This window comes from Eretmochelys imbricata, chromosome 28 (assembly GCF_965152235.1).
Source record: "Eretmochelys imbricata isolate rEreImb1 chromosome 28, rEreImb1.hap1, whole genome shotgun sequence".
Taxonomy (NCBI): domain Eukaryota; kingdom Metazoa; phylum Chordata; order Testudines; family Cheloniidae; genus Eretmochelys; species Eretmochelys imbricata.
Genome location: NC_135599.1, coordinates 8,144,864 through 8,161,410, shown reverse-complemented (window position 1 = coordinate 8,161,410; position 16,547 = coordinate 8,144,864). Strand labels below are relative to the sequence as shown.

Sequence of the window (16,547 nt, the reverse complement as noted above, 5' to 3'; positions counted from 1 at the left end):
TCTGACACCTGGGGGACAGGAGACGCAGCCGACGCCTGGAAGGGGACAGTCACCTGCAAAGGGAGCCCCAGCCCCCAGCTACCCGCCCCTGGCCCGGCCCCTCAGCCAGGAGACCCCGCCCCCAGCACGATCCCTGGCCCCCGACTGCCACGAGCCGGGCGGGGCCGGTCGCTCCCTCTGGAGCCCGGCCCTGGCCGCGGGGGGAGCCGGGGGGGGGAGGGGGCGTTCCTAGGGGCGCTGCCCGGACCCCGGGGAGCAGCAGGGCGGGGCCCGCAGACCCCGGGGCTGAGGCTCCCCACGGAGCGCAGCGGCCCGGCCGAGGCCGCCAGGGTCCAGGCTCCGCCCCAGGGACACGAGCGGGGGGGCGGGGCCAGGCTGAACCCGGCGCCCTCCCTTACCGGGGCTCGAGCGAGAGGCGCCCCGCCACAGCAGAATGCGAGGTGCGATTCGACGCTCCTCAGAGCGGAAGTGACGTGCCCCACTGCCAAGGCAACGACCGTACCCAGCCGCAGGAAGCGGAAGTGACTCATAACCCCGCCCTCCGGCGCCGTCCCTCCTGGGGCAGGCTGAGAAGCGCAGGTCTCTCGCTCACGCTCGGCCTTCTACTGGCGGATTGGGGGTGCGCGTCAGAACGGCCCGCCTCTCCCCGCTCCCTGATTGGCGGAGAGACGCCGGGGCCGGCGCTGGGGGAGGGGAGTCTCAGCCCTGGGCCTTGGCCCTGCTGCTGGTCCGCGGGGTCCGGGCAGCGCCGCTGGGAGCGGGAGCCGCGGGGAAACCTGAGCGGAGACGTTCCTGTTGGGGGGAAACAGAAAAGCCCCTCGGCCCCCCCTCCCCCCGTTATTGGAAACCCGGCGGGCGGCTCGGCCCTGGGGTCGCTGTTACCCCTGCCCCGCCCCCCCGGGTTCTGCCCCTGCCCGGCGGCGCCTCCCCTCTGGCCTAGCCTGCCCCTCGCCCCGTCCCGGCCTCTGCCCCGCAGCCTCTCCCCTGCCCTTGCCTCCAGCGGCTTCACCGCTACCCGCGCTCCGCCGCCTATTTCCGCCCCTTGCTCCGACTCTGCCCGCTTTGAGGCCCCGGCAACAGCAGGCAGCAGATTGTTCCCCAGCCAGGGCATCCGCTGCAGCCCATGGTACTGACGAGCACGCTTAGGCCTTGGGGGAGCAGCCAGCCCAGCAGCGCTCAGCGCCCTGCCCGTCCGCCGCCGCGGCCACGGAGCTAGCGCCGCCGTGAGGAGAGCCTGCTCCGGCTGGGGACACGGGTCTGGATCCTCCGTCCCCCCAGCCTTTGCCCCCGTCCCACAGCTTTGTGCCCGGAGCGGCTGCCCCGCAGTTGCAGCTCCCGCTAGTTGCAGCCCTGGGAGCGATGGGTACTGGGAAGAAAGAGGCAGGACTTAGAGAACAAAGCACAGAGATCAGGCGCCGGGCAGCACGTGGGGGCGGGTGCTCTGTAAAATACAAGACGCTGCTCCCTCAGTCCGTTGCCTTATTGGAAACCCCGGACGAGCAGCTGCTGCTTCCCCAGCAGGGTCTGTGCTGGGGAGAGACCTTCATTAAAGCTCGTTCCCTGCCCAGCCGAGGGTGGGACTAGACCCCCGTGCAGCCCCGGACTCCGCCAATATCAACTCCGGAGCCAGGGACTCCAGGTGACTGAGAGAGACCTTGAGGAAAGTGCTGGGGACGGGCAAGCAAGTGACTTTCTGCCCAAGGGATTCTCAGATGTTGCAGACGCTGGGAATCTGCTCCCTAGTTGTTAATGTGCCTGCCAGAAGCGTTGGAGCTGCCAGAACAATAGCGGAGCTGCTGTTCTCAGCTACAGCCAGGATCTGCCCCAGGCACAACTGGGATTCCGATGGGGAAAGAAGTGGTTCCCCTTTGTGTGACTGGAGGTGGAGGTATCAGGAGGGGAAGAGATGGGGGAAAGCCAGAGTTGCAGGGAGGGGAAAGACAGTGTGAAATGTGGTAGATTGAACTGTCTTTGTGCAGTCAGGAAATGGGGGGGAGGGGTAAGCAGGGGGAGGGAATGGCATCCTTTTCCTGTTTGTGCCACTTCCCTCTGAAATATTGATTAAAAATTCCTTCTAGTTCTTCCCCTTTTCTCTCTCATTATCACATATGGATAAAAAATCTTTGGAGATTTCCACCTTTTCCCTAAAATTATTGACTCTCAATTCTCTCATTTTATTTTATTTTCTCCATAATTCTCAAATAACAATTTAAATTCTCTTCAGATTGGGAGGCTTTTCCCACCCATTTTATCTGCAGCCATTTGTCCTTGTTTAGGTGAGAAATTGTTGTCCTGACTCCTGAGTCATTCCCTAAAAGGGATCTGGGGTTAGTGGGTGCTGTTTGGGGGAGCCCTCACACAGCTGCCTCTAGGGTGGGGAGGGGATGGCTGTTCTCTGCTAGCAACAGGGCATGGAAGGGGTACTTTTCTAGCATTTTGTTCAGAGACTTTGTTACTGGGAGACTATGGCCTTGTCTACACTAAAGGGAAAAATCAATCTAAGCTATGCAATTTGAATTACATGAATAGCATAGCTTAGATCTACTTACTGCGGGGGCCACACTACGTGATGTCGACGGGAGACGCTCTCCCATTGACTCCCCTTACTCTTCTCGATCAGGTGGAGTACAGGAGTTGATGGGAGAGTGATCAGCGGTTGATTTAGTGGGTCAATTTAGCGATCCTCTGGTAAGTGTAGACAAGCCCTTAAAAATATGTCTGTGGGCTTAGCCCTGGTGGGAGGAGCCAGGTCTACCCTATAATAAAGTGACCAAGCATTTTCCCAGCATGGCAGAATCTAGAATATCTGTTTGCTGAGAAAAAGCCGGGTGGGAGCAGGAATCATAATGTGAAATTAACTTACGCCAGTTCTGAAACATCTGCAGTTGCCCTTCTCACCCTGCCAGGCTGCAGAATGACGTCCATGTTTCGCTCCAGCTCATCCCATCTTCCCATGGGACAGGGAAGAGAAATGGCTGAAATGGAGACAGTTCAGGTAGGGATTATTGGACGGTTTGCTGGTGGGTTCCTCCTGGAGGGAGAGGGACAGCAAATCGGGTGGAGAAAGGGAGGAGGCCAGCAAACCTGCTGGGACTTTGAAAATATGTGGCTTAGATTCTAGGAACAGACCCATGAGGTTGAAAGGTGGAAATGCCCTAATTTGTGGAAGAGGAAACAACCCACTTACATGGGGCTAGGAAAATTGACCAGATTCCCAGTGCTGGAGCCTGACCTGACTAAACAATGGTGGCTTTGAGATATGAAGGGGGCACCCACCAGTGTGGCTTAGGGGAGATGCCCCTCCCATCATATCCAGCTCCTCACAATGAGGAGGGTGTTGGGCTTCCTACCAGGGAGCTCTCCCTGGACCCTGTGAGGGGCTCCATCTCCTGTATCAGTCACTGGCTAGTAGATGTGTGATGGATCTGCCGGGACAGAGAGAGACAAGGGGCTTCCTGTTTGTTTCCTCACCCTGGTGTGGGGTGAGACTCTGTTGACTGCAGACCTCCAAGAGCTTCCATTTGATTAGCTCCGTTTCCCCAATGAATAGTGGTGTTCTGACTGGGGCAGCAAATACTGAGTGGGGGGCTCTTGCTCTTTCAGGGGCTGGTGACCTTTGAGGAGGTGGCTGTGTATTTCACCAAGGAAGAGGGGGCTCTGCTGGACCCCACTCAGAGAGCCCTCTACAGAGATGTCATGCAGGAGAACTATGAGAATGTGACCTTGCTGGGTAAGGATTCCTGTCCCCTCGGTTCTTATCAGGGGAAATGAAGAGTTCAGGTTCACATCACCCCCACAATGCAACCTCAACTCTGCCCTGTTTCAGCAACATCCCAACATGCTAGTGACACGCATATTAGCACTCTGCCCTCCCCAGCTACAGAACACTTTGGAAACAGAGTACAGGAGCAGTATAGCATAAAGTCTAACATCTTCTTCTTGTTAATGCAAAACTTGGATATAGGTCCTATGTAGGGAACAGAAGCTTCTGACACCTCTCTGGCTGTCAAACACAGCCTATGGCACACAAACCATCTCAGACTTATAAGATGTCACCCCTCTCCCCAAGGATTCCTTTTCAGTCATTGCTTTCACTTTGCTCTGACTGAACCCTGGAGACCACTAACACATATGCCACCAGGCTGCTGACAATCTCTGGGACAAGCACACACCCTTGTGCACCTTCACTGACACAACCTACAACACTCAGCATGGAAATGAGGCATACTTGGACCCTCAAGGTTCAAATGCACCTCTCTGCATATCACAGTCACAGCTCTGTCAAACTGCTCCAACTAATCCCTCCATCATCCAATTACAGCTACAGCTGACTCAGTGCACACAGCTGGAGGGCATGCAGATAAATGCTGGTATTCCAATCTCTGGAACACAATACAAACAGTGACATGTTATTTTAGTCCTTCTTTGTCTCTGTTATAGATTTATAGACTTTTTTGGCCAGAAAGGACTATTAGGTCATTTAGGCTGAGCTCTTCTATAAGACAAGACACAGAATTGCATCCATTTACTGCTGTATTGAGCTGAATACCGTGTGTTTGACTAAATCGTCTTCCAGAAAGGCATCCAGTCTTGACTCTAAAACTCCTGAGATGGAGAATTCTCCACTTCCCTTGGTAGTTTGTAAACCTTTGCACCAGCCTTACTGAACCATTCCCAGTGGCTAGTGCCAATTCCAGGGCTATGGAAGGGGCAGAGCCAAGGTTGTGTTGCAGGTGTGGCATGTACTTTAACTCTTCATTTCATAGTTTTTAGAGGTTTAAGTTTAGGTGCCATGCACATGCTGAAAGGACATGATTCAGCTCAGGGCAATTTGAACTTTGCATGATTGTAGTTTATGGGTTTATTTAATTACCTTGATTTTTTTAATGTGTTTTTTTTGCCACTATAACTATGTCTACCCTAGAGCTTTTGCTAGCCTAGCTATGTTGATTTTTGACATTCCTAACTGACAGCTATTCTGGCAAAAATTTTAAGTGCAGACTGGGAAAGAATGTGCATGTGAATTTTAGATCACTTTAAAATATTACTCTTAACCCTAACATTTTGGTATCAGAGGGCAGAACTTCCTAGAAGAATATCTCCAGGATGCATGACACACATTGTCTGAAAGGTAGCAGAGGTAGGGCTCAGTCTCAAATTCATGACTGTAAATCCGGTTCAATGGCCACAGCATATCCCCTTGAGCCAACCTTTTACTATGACAGCAGATTTCTGGAAATCCTCTAGCAGTTCATAGAGATTTCGTCTTGCTGCACTAGTGCATTTCAATGGCATTAACTCATCAGTTTAGCTTGTGCTGTTCTAAATTCCAGATTCTACAGTTATTAACTTTTTTCACTGCTGGTATCCCAAAGAGGCAGTAGGTGCCATGTATTAACTGAAATAAATGCTAAGTTACTGAGATCAGTTGGGAGACAATGAGAACCATAGTTTCAGCACCAGCTCCGTGGGAGACAAAATTACAAGAGCAAGATAATTTTATAAAAAGCTGTGTAGGATGTGTGTGGGCGGGGGGGCTCTAGTTTAGGAACCTCTTGATCAAATAACCTTATATTTGGACAATTAGGTCTTCCCTGAATGCCCATGAAAAATTTGTCCAATCTGAATAAACGTGAATTTGAGAGTAGTTAGAATAGTTGGTCTTTAAACAGAAAATAATGCTTCCATTGAGCTAGCTCCTGCCTCTCGGGGCAGTGGATGACCTCTGCCAATGGGGGAACCCTTCACATTGCTGTAGGGAGTGGCTACACTGACGCATTACAGCAGTGCGGCTACAGTATTTCAAGGGTAGACAAGCCCTGAGATACGACATTCAGTGACACCCCCGTCCTTCCTATTCCTTACTGCACTGAACCCACCAGCCCATGCTCAATGGTCCCAGCTTTCCTACAACTCTCTCATTGTCTCTGGGTTTCTCTCTGTGAATAAGAAGCCGATCCAAGGTGACTTCTTTTATGGCTGGTGTCTTAACTTTCTGGGACATGGAGTTTCTGTCTCTGTGCTTTAGGAGCCCCTTTGATGAGCAGTGTCTGGCTGTGTGTTTTCCCAGATAGGGTTCCCAACTCTTCAGGATTGGCCTGGAGTCTCCAGGAATTAAAGATTAATCTTTAATTAAAGATTGTCATGTGATGAAATCTCCAGGAATACATCCAACCAAAATTGGCAACCCTATTCCCAGCAGAAATGGGGAAAGTTAAATCCATAAGGACATAAGAATGGCCATACTGGGTCAGACCAAAGGTCCATCCAGCCCAGCATCCTGTCTGCCAACAGCGGCCAATGCAGGTGCCCCAGAGGGAATGAACCTAACAGATAATGATCAAGTGATCTCTCTCCTGCTATCCATTGCCACCCTCTGACAAACAGAGGCTGGGACACCATTCCTTACCCATCCTGGCTAATAGCCATTAATGGATTTAACCTCCATGAATGTATCTAGTTCTCTTTGAAACCCTGTTATAGTCCTAGCCTTCACAACCTCCTCAGGCAAGGAGTTCCACAGGTTGACTGTGCGCTGTGTGAAGAAGAACTTCCTTTTATTTGTTTTAAACCTGCTGCCCATTAATTTCATTTGGTGGCCCGTAGTTCTTATATTATGGGAACAAGTAAATCACTTTTCCTTATTCCCTTTCTCCACACCACTCATGATTTTATAAACCTCTATCATATCCCCACTCCTCTTTTCCAAGCTGAAGAGTCCTAGTGTCTTTAATCTCTCCTCATTATGGGACCTGTTCCAAACCCCTAATCGTTTTAGTTGCCCTTCTCTAAACCTTTTCTAGTGCCACTATATCTTTTTTGAGATGAGGAGACCACATCTGTACGCAGTATTCAAGGTGTGGACAAACCATGGATTTATATGAGGGCAATAAGATATTCTCTATCTTATTCTCTATCCCTTTTTTAATGATTCCTAACATCCTGTTGGCTTTTTTGACTGCCGCTGCACACTGTGTGGACATCTTCAGAGAACTATTCACGATGACTCCAAGATCTCTTTCCTGATTAGTTGTAGTTAAATTAGCCCCCATCATATTGTATGTATAGTTGGGGTTATTTTTTCCAATGTGCATTACTTTACATTTATCCACATTAAATTTCATTTGCCATTTTGTTTCCCAATCACTTAGTTTGTGAGATCTTTTTGAAGTTCTTCACAGTCTGCTTCGGTCTTAACTATCTTGAGCAGTTTAGTATCGTCTGCCAACTTTACCACCTCACTGTTCACCCCTTTCTCCAGATCATTTATGAAAAAGTTGAATAAGATTTGTCCTAGGACTGACCCTTGGGGAACACCACTAGTTTACCCCTCTCCATTCTGAAAATTTACCATTTATTCCTACCCTTTGTTCCCTGTCTTTTAATCAGTTCTCAATCCATGAAAGGATCTTCCCTCTTATCCCATGACAACTTAATTTACATAAGAGCCTTTGGTGAGGGACCTTATCAAAGGCTTTCTGGAAATATAGGTACACTATGTCCACTGGATCCCCCTTGTCCACATGTTTGTTGATGCCTTCAGAGAACTCTAATAGATTAGTAAGACATGATTTCCCTTTACAGAAACCATGTTGACTTTTGCCCAACAATTTATGTTCTTCTATGTGTCTGACAATTTTATTCTTTACTATTTTTTCAACTGATTTGCCCGGTACTGACGTTAGACTTACCGGTCTGTAAATGCCGGGATCACCTCTAGAACCCTTTTTAAATATTGATATTATATTAGCTATCTTCCAGTCATTGGTCAGAGAAGCTGATATAAAGGAAAGGTTACAAATCATAGTTAATAGTTCCGCAATTTCACATTTGAGTTCTTTCAGAACTCTTGGATGAATGCCATCTGGTCCCGGTGACTTGTTACTGTTAAGTTTATCAATTAATTCCAAAACCTCCTCTAATGACACTTCAATCTGTGACAATTCCTCAGATTTGTCACCTACAAAGGACAGCTCAGGTTTGGGAATCTCCTGAACATCCTCAGCTGTGAAGAGTGAAGCAAAGAATTCATTTAGTTTCTCCGCAATGACTTTATCGTCTTTAAGTGCTCCTTTTGTATCTCGATTGTCCCGGGGCCCCACTGGTTATTTAGCAGGCTTCCTGCTTCTGATGTACTTAAAAAACAGTTTGTTAATACCTTTTGAGTTTTTGGCTTTTCTTATTACATTTTTACATTTAATTTGGCAGTGTTTATGCTCCTTTCTATTTACCTCACTAGGATTTGACTTCCACTTTTTAAAGATGCCTTTTTATCTCTCACTGCTTCTTTTACATAGTTGTTAAGCCATGGTGGCTCTTCTTTAGTTCTTTTACTGTGTTTTTTAATTTGGGGTATACATTTAAGTTGGACCTCTATTATGGTGTCTTTGAAAAGTGTCCATGCAGCTTGCAGGGATTTCACTCTAGTCACTGTACCTTTTAATTTCTGTTTAACTAACCTCCTCATTTTTGCATAGTTCCCCATTCTGAAATTAAATGCCACAGTGTTGGGCTTCTGAGGTGTTCTTCCCACCACAGGAATGTTAAATGATATTATGTTATGGTCACTATTTCCAAGCGGTCCTGTTATAGTTACCTCTTGGACCAGATCCTGCACTCCACTCAGGACTAAATCGAGAACTGCCTCTTCCCTTGTGGGTTCCTGTACCAGCTGCTCCAAGAAGCAGTCAATTAAAGTATCAAGAAATTTTGTCTCTGCATTTCGTCCTGAGGTGACATGTACCCAGTCAATATGGGGATAATTGAAATCCCCCACTGTGATGGAATTCTTTATTTTGATAGCCTATCTAATCTCCCATAGCATTTCATGGTCACTCTCACTGTCCTGGTCAGGTGGTCGATAATAGATCCCTACTGTTATATTCTTATTAGAGCATGGAATTACTATCCATAGAGATTCTGTGGAACATGTGGATTCATTTAAGATTTTTACTTCTTTTGATTCTACATTTTCTTTCACATATAGTGCCACACCCCCCTCCCCCACCCCCACGACCTGTTCCCTCATAAGTAAGGCTATGATTTAGTCACAGAGGTTGCGGAAGTCAGGGAATCCGTGACTTCCAAAGACCTCTCTGACTTCAGCCTGCGGAGGTCAGGAGCTGTGGAGTACCCCCCACCTGCCGTGGGGGAACCCCGCAGCTTCCAGCCACCACAGGAAGCCCTGAGCTCCTGGGCAGCAAGGGGAACCCCACAGCTCCAGGCTGCCAAAGGAAGCCACAAGTTCCCAGCCGCTGCAGGCAGCGGGGCCCCCGGAGCTGCAGGCGGTGGGGATACCCTGCGGCTCCTGGCCGCTGCAGGTGGCTGGGGAACCCAGCAACTCCACACTGTCGCAGGTGACAGAGACCCCGCCAGAGCTCCAAGCCACCGCAGGCGGCGGAGCTCCCAGCTGTTGCAGGCAGTATGGGGCCTGCAGCATCCAGCCACAGCGGGTGGGGGAACCTGGAGCTGTGACACCCAATGGGCGGTAGGGGCCCCGGAGCTCCCAGCCAGCCCGCAGCTGCCCAGCCATCACAGGCAATGTGGGGACCTGCAGATCCCCATTTTGTCAGGGATATTTTTAGTAAAAGTCACGGACAGGTCATGACATCCGTGAATTTTTCTTTATTTCCCGTGACCTGTCCGTGACTTTTACTAAAAAATATCCCTGACAAAATCTTAGCCTTACTCATGCACATTTGAGCACCTAGGGAGCTGCCCCCAGGATTTTACTAGTTAAAATGGGCTGGGGTTAAAGTAACAGAATCTTCTTTGTGATGAATGTCCCATGAATTCCCCTGATCTCCCTTGTTTTCTTTCCCCTGAACAGGATTTCCAGTTTCCAAACCTGATGTGGTCTCCCAGCTGGAACAAGGGGAGGAGCCATGGGTCCTGGATCTCCAGGGCTCTGAGGAAAGGGGAATCCCGAGAAGTGTCTGCATAGGTGAGGAATCATTAAATCAATTCTAGAACTCTCAGTGCCTGAAAGAAACAGCTGGGACTCCCTAAAGAGACCCTATGAGCTCTTGGAGTTTAGGATTATCCCCAGGAGGCATTTTATTCTCAGGGCAGCTATCACAAATGGCTTCCTATGGCTCCTGCTTTGTTCCCTCCCTGATGGGAGGTGGAGGCAGAATTGCTTCCCTCCTCTCTCCCATATGGAGAAGAGTTTTAGAGTATTCAGCTACTAGGGGTTTTTTTTCTGTCTCTCCACCTCTAATTTTGGTTTGTTTTCCCCTTTTCCATCCCTGTTTCTGAGGTTCCTCTCTCTATCCGAGCAGGTGCTGGGATGTTGAGTGAGAATGAGGAGCAGAATCCTCAGCAGGAAGATGGCAAGCAAGTGGAACCACATGGGGGATTATCACAAAGATCCAAAGTGAATGTGTCCAGGCATCGTGTGCAGGGAAGAGCCTGTGAGAGTGAGCACAGGCCAGAGAGGGAGCAGAGAAACCAGCTCAGGGAGAAAGAGGGTAAATCCATTTATTGTCAAGGAACTCACAAGGATCTCAAGCAAATCACAGCCCAGCAGATAAAACCTACAGGAGAGAGAAAAAACACATGCACTGAGTGTGGGAAAAACTTTACTCTGAACTCCACCCTCATTAGACATCAGAGGATCCACATGGGAAAGACCCTCTATGAATGCTGTGAGTGTGGGAAACAGTTCAGTGAGAAATCAAACCTTATTAAACATCAGACAAGCCATACAAGAGAGAGATCCTATCAGTGTTATGAGTGCAGGAAAAGCTTCAGTCAGTGCTCATCCCTTCTTAGACATCAGAGGATCCACATGGGAGAGAGACCATATGAATGTTGTGAGTGCGGGAAAAGCTTCACTGTCAAATCAGATCTTAATAAACATCAGAGGATCCACACAGGAGAGCGTCCCTATGAATGCTATGAATGTGGGAAAAAGTTCACTTGGAGATCAGCGCTTATTAATCATCAGAGAATTCACACAGGAGAGCGACCCTATAAATGCTGTGAGTGTGGGAAAACGTTCCGTCAGAGCTCAGGCCTTATTAATCATCAGAGAATCCACACAGAAGAGCACCTCTATGAATGCTGTGAGTGCGGGAAACAGTTCGGTAAGATTTCAAAACTTATTAAACATCAGACAAGCCACACAAGAGTGACACCCTATGAATGCTGTGAGTGCAGGAAATGCTTCACTAAGAGCTCATCCCTTATTAGACATCAGAGGATTCACGCAGGAGAGAGACCATATGAATGTTGTGAGTGTGGGAAACGCTTCACTGCCAGATCAGATCTTAATAAACATCAGAGGATCCATACGGGAGAGCGCCCCTATGAATGCTGTGAGTGTGGGAAAAAGTTCACTTGGAGCTCAGCGCTTATTAATCATCAGAGAATCCACACAGGAGAGCGCCCCTATGAATGCTGTGAGTGCGGGAAAACGTTCCTTCAGAGCTCAGGCCTTATTAATCATCAGAGAATCCACACAGAAGAGCACCTATATGAATGCTGTGAGTGTGGAAAACAGTTCAGTAAGAAATCAAAACTTATTAAACATCAGACAAGCCACACAAGAGTGACACCCTATGAATGCTGTGAGTGCAGGAAAAGCTTCACTCGGAGTTCATCCCTTATTAGGCATCAGAAGATCCACACAGGAGAGAGACCATATGAATGCTGTGAGTGTGGGAAATGCTTCACTGTCAAATCAGACCTTAGTAAACATCAGAGGATCCACACGGGAGAGCGCCCGTATGAATGCTGTGAGTGTGGGAAACGGTTCACTTGGAGCTCAGTGCTTATTAATCATCAGAAAATCCACACAGGAGAGCGACCCTATGAATGCTGTGAGTGCGGGAAAAGTTTCATCCGGAGCTCACACCTTAATAGACATCAGACCCTTCACAAGGGAGATATACAGCATAAAAACTTTATGTAGGGCAGAGAAAATACATTTTTAAAAGGACATTTGCTAATTCTTACATAGTGACCTTTTAGGGCTGTTTGCACCATTTGCATCACCATGTTCTCTCACTCCCTCAGGTGAGTTGCCCACTTTTGCTTTTGCAGGTCACCCTTCTCTGGGATGAATCCTGTGGTCCTTACTCCTAATTCTTTTCTCCTGTGAGTTGTGGGAGTGTCTCTCCCTCCTGCCCGGAATATCCATCAGCCCCAGCTGGGGGAAATGGGGGTGACCTCAAGTAGCTACACTGAGCAAAAATCGACCTTGGCTTTGTCTTCTCTAGGATTTTCCATGGAGTTGGCCTGCTCGAGGTAGCTATCGTAATGTAAACACACAGACAGCTTTGCCATGTTGACATAGCCCAGGCACAATGGTTGGGGTTAGCTAGCGCCTTCCGCTTTGACCTGTCCTAATCGACAGCAATATTCATACTCTGAACAAGCCCTGAGCATCACATTCATACAGTAACCCTACTAGCGGAGTGATTGTTAGTCACCAGGTTCCCCCTTTGGCAACAGATTCTCATTCTCAGTTGTTCTCATGCTGGTCCAGGTTGTGCTGGACAGCAGGTGGTCCATTCTTTTCACCATTTTTCATATTTAAAATATATTTCAGTATAACAAAGAAGAGGAGCAGGAGTGGGACAAATGTATCATTTCGGCCTTTGTGACAGAGGAAGGAAATGGGCTGAGTCGGATGGATTCCCTCCTTCTCCATTACAGTCACTATACCTGTTCCCTCCAGCAGCGCTGGTGTCTGTATGAGCCACAGTGGTGTTTATCTTCCCTTTATTCTACCCCTCCACCTCCCAAAGAGTCCCTCCAATTGATCCTAAATCCAACTCATTAGGGCTAGAGATGCAAGTGTCACAGACCTGGATGGAGAATTCCAGTGGATCCAAAACACAGAGTGATCATTCTATCCTTGTTTCCATCTATTGGCAAAGCCATTTCTGGACATTTTCCTGCTGATCTGGGATTGTTAGCAGATGAGAAGGGTGGCAATTTTTCCCCATTATGCTGTTGCTAATTATTTTTGTAAATAACACGACTCCATAATAAAGAAGTGCTGTTGAATGAAGCAGGTTTGAATGGATCAGAGGAGAAAATGATGGGGGAATCTGCTCTCCTGATCATTTTTGAGTAATCAGATGTAACCTGCTCTGGAATTTCATTTTGTATGAAAGAGAAAGTGACTTATACTGCTGTGTTGTAGCTTTTTCTGTCTCTCCTGAAGGCCATTTCATCACATTATTGAATATTAGTTTTGTTCTCCGGGATGTAGCTCGGATTTATCAAGGACTTTGGGACAAATGACTAAAAGAGTCCTTCCTTATTTTAGTTTTGACTTTCCCCCACTGCTGCATGACGACTTGAAAAAAGCTCAAGTGCAGTTCACTCATCAGGAGAGGATGCTTCAAACCATTGGGCATGCTGCCAAGGAAACAGTAGTGGGTTTAGGGCTGCACTCTGAAATGGTGAACAGCAGCACACCGATAATTGTGCAACTAACTGAAGTAACTGGGTGCATGTGTCCTATGATTTAGGAAACGCTGTCCCTGTCTGTGTTGATTTGGAAAAAATAAAGTTCATTTCTGGTGAACTTGCCCATGACAGATGCTGCAAATGTGCACTACAATGAACTCAGGGTGGAATGTGATATAGCTGCAGAATATCTATTTTTAATATACTCTGCTCCTTTGGTGACTTACAGGGATTCTGATGCAGGAGTGTTTCTAGTCCCTAACTTGGACTTGTGCCACCAGTTTAAAGAAACAAATTGGGCATGTTTGGGGAAGCCATTCCTCACTAACACTGCTCACATTTTGGGTGGTTTTGTAAAGGATTCAATTCCAAAGAAAGTGTAAATATACCATGAACAAGGATTTGGCAAGAACTCAGTTTGATATAGAAGGCACCCAGTAGTTGATTTTCATCCCAGAGAAGGAAGCTGTGGTGAACTATGGTCCAGGTAAAACTTCATTTTTGTTTTTTGGGTTTTTTTTTTAACACTGCTCCCTAGTTCATTGTCTCTGATTACACTCCCAAAGGATGCCATGGCTCGATTGGAAGGTCCTTCACTATTTGGATCCAAAGTTCCATGAGGCAAAATGAGAAATAGTTGATGCCTTCAGAGGAGATTCCTTCGCCAGCCTGATTGGGCAAGAAGGACTTTCATGCTGTTGAAATGGTGGTGACTGATGAGAGAATGAATATGTCAAGTTCTGATTTCAGACTGCTGGATATACAAATGTTGAGTCCTGATTCTAGGCTTTTGTCTCATAATTTTGCTCTTATGTCTTATGCAGTTGTGCCACTTTGCCTCCACCTTCTACTTCTTTGAAAGATTGGAAGGTGTGAATATAGAGCTGAGGTCCTTTTTCTCATGATGCAAACCTTTCCACATAGTATGAGACCCCTTCCACTAACACTTATGTCCAAAGCCCCAGAGATAAATGAACTCACAGATGTGGAAAGCTCCTATGCTGGTGTAGATCACATTTACACAGTGCTCACTTGGTGGAAATGGGGATTAAAAGAAAACTAATGTATGATAAAATGTTATAATCTTTGAATATGTTCTTGTAACCAGTGAAAATGAAATTACCAATTAAGTTCATTACTGGTTAAAGCCTAACTTAGTGATAACCTGAATTATATTGGAACACTGTGACTTACATTGGTTTGCTTTTTGCTAGTAATATGTGAAGTGGTGGCTAACCTTAAGAACTTCATTTGATGTAAAATACCCCCTGTGGACTAAGGCATTCTGAAGTACAACATCACTCCAAGGTCAAGGTGGTGGAATGCGTGAGAAAAATAGTGTATAGGAGAACATAGAACCAGACTTCAGTTGTTTCTATTTCAAATGAAATATGTTTTGACAAGCTGTAAAATAAAATTATGTAAGGAGACAAATTGTGAAACCTTTTACCAAATTAGACTGTATGGGTCACTAAGTTCCCCTCTTCTCTGCAAAGCAAAGATGTATAATCTCTGTCATGAGATGTCCCTGGTTCTTTTTATGCATGGCAATGGATGCATGATGCAATAGATTGTTTTTCTGTGGGTTTTTTTGGGGGGAGGGGTCACCTGTTATTTTTATAGGAGCTGAGACCCCTTTTTCTGTTTAGAGGAAGCCAGCTGTTATGACTCAGCCTTTTAACCCTCAAGCCAGGCTATGGAAACCTCCTCCAAACTGTCCTTGGTATTTTCATTTTTGAGATCTTCGGGGTTCAAACCTCCACATTGCACATATTCACAACAACCGATATTTTAAGAAAACTACTGAGTTAAGTGGGACTCTTCCAAACTGACGATAGCCCAAATTCTGCCTCACTTGAAATGGATCCAGTCATTTTGTCTGTAACCAACGGGTCCTTCATTCCTCATTTGCCCAGAGACTTCAGGAGAGTGACCGTAATGTGGGGTGAGCTGGAATCATCAACCAAAAAGACCAAAGTAAAAGTGGAAGCCCTTTTGTACCAGCAACTTAAAGATGGATATGCCAGGACCCCAAAACTGATTCCTTCTGGGGAAGGAAGTCTTAACATCAACAACAGGCTGTGCCAGCCTTGGCCTGTCTCCTCCTATCTGAGAAAGCTTGTGAATGTGGAGTACTGAGCCTGCGACCCCATCACCAGATCTTTGACTGCAGCTCTAGCTCCTACTCTATGTGAGTCAGTGTGTGCATGAAACCTGTCACTGTGATCACTGTATTTTATGCCCCAGAGCTAGCTGAATGGTGAACTTTAGGTTTAGGAGGTGTGTTCTTCATTTTATTTGTTTGTTCATTTTAATGAAATGTGTAAAAGGGATATTGAGTCATGTTTTTCGTAAGCTACATGGGTCAGAACCATAGAGAATGTGGGTGGAGATCAACCAGTCCAAAATGGAGCCTTATCAGCTCCCTCTATATTAACCCATTGGTTCTCATATGGGAACAGCTGGGGGAGGGGGGCACCTATTTCATCTCTCACTGGGGGGCTCAGAGCAGCGTAAGGCAAAATTACCTCCCCTTCACAGGCTTTCAGGAGTAGTGGGGGTATGCATGGGCCAGGGGCCATGTGTCTGCCTGATGGGGGGGTTGGTGGAAGGAGGGGTATTAGGGCGTGGGTGGTGGTGGATTTCTTTGCTGTCACTGTCATTGCCAGGCCTAGCTGCCATGCCCATCTGGTTTGCCCTGGGGTTGTCATGTCAGGCCCAGCTGAAATTGAGGGTCTCATTCAAAGGGTTCTAAATGGAGGTGACAGGGCTTGAGCAAGCCAGATGTGTGTATGCGGGGGCATCCTCTGGTTCGCTCAGCCCCTGTCCCTAGCAGCCAGACCTGGGCAGGGAGTGGTGGCAGCCACTGCCTCCCAAGGGGGACTCTCTCTCAAGCAGCTGCCACGCTGCACAAAGGCAGCCATCAAGAGCAGCCACCCTCAGCTGGTGTGAGACGTGGCTCCGCCCTGCCCCCTCTGCTCTCCGTAGACACTGGTAGCAGGGTCCCTCTGGTCAGCCCAAGTTCAGGGCATTGCCTGTGCCCCTCCCCCTGCTGAGATGTCCACCAGGGCACAGAAACTCCGGGGAGACACTGTGGTGCTGTGAGTCTCCCTGGGCTGGGGCCG

The 16,547-nt window shown here is 47.7% G+C and overlaps 1 protein-coding gene across 6 annotated transcripts; it reads left to right on the top strand.

Moving 5' to 3' along the window:
* The first annotated feature begins 734 nt into the window (after positions 1 to 734).
* LOC144258264 (uncharacterized) lies at positions 735 to 15,755 on the top strand. 6 transcript variants are annotated; one of them, XM_077806698.1, is made up of 6 exons: positions 735 to 1,639; positions 2,225 to 2,276; positions 2,907 to 2,995; positions 3,604 to 3,730; positions 9,830 to 9,943; positions 10,278 to 15,755. In XM_077806698.1, exons 3-6 carry the CDS (start codon positions 2,915 to 2,917, stop codon positions 11,912 to 11,914), a joined length of 1,959 nt encoding a protein of 652 aa, XP_077662824.1. In that variant the 5' UTR covers positions 735 to 1,639; positions 2,225 to 2,276; positions 2,907 to 2,914; the 3' UTR covers positions 11,915 to 15,755. The 6 variants fall into 6 exon arrangements, 5 of the variants coding, with proteins under 5 accessions (XP_077662824.1, XP_077662826.1, XP_077662825.1 ...); XM_077806700.1 differs by lacking the exon at positions 2,225 to 2,276; XM_077806699.1 differs by lacking the exon at positions 2,225 to 2,276 and having other exon boundaries at positions 2,886 to 2,995.
* Positions 15,756 to 16,547: the final 792 nt, after the last annotated feature.

Coding starts and splice junctions, on each gene's coding strand:
- LOC144258264 (XM_077806700.1), top strand. CDS start 2,915: ATGACGTCCATGTTTCGCTCCAGCTCATCCCATCTTCCCATGGGACAG. Junction 3,731..9,829: donor TGAGAATGTGACCTTGCTGG/GTAAGGATTCCT, acceptor TCCCCTGAACAG/GATTTCCAGTTTCCAAACCT. Junction 9,944..10,277: donor CCCGAGAAGTGTCTGCATAG/GTGAGGAATCAT, acceptor TCTCTATCCGAG/CAGGTGCTGGGATGTTGAGT.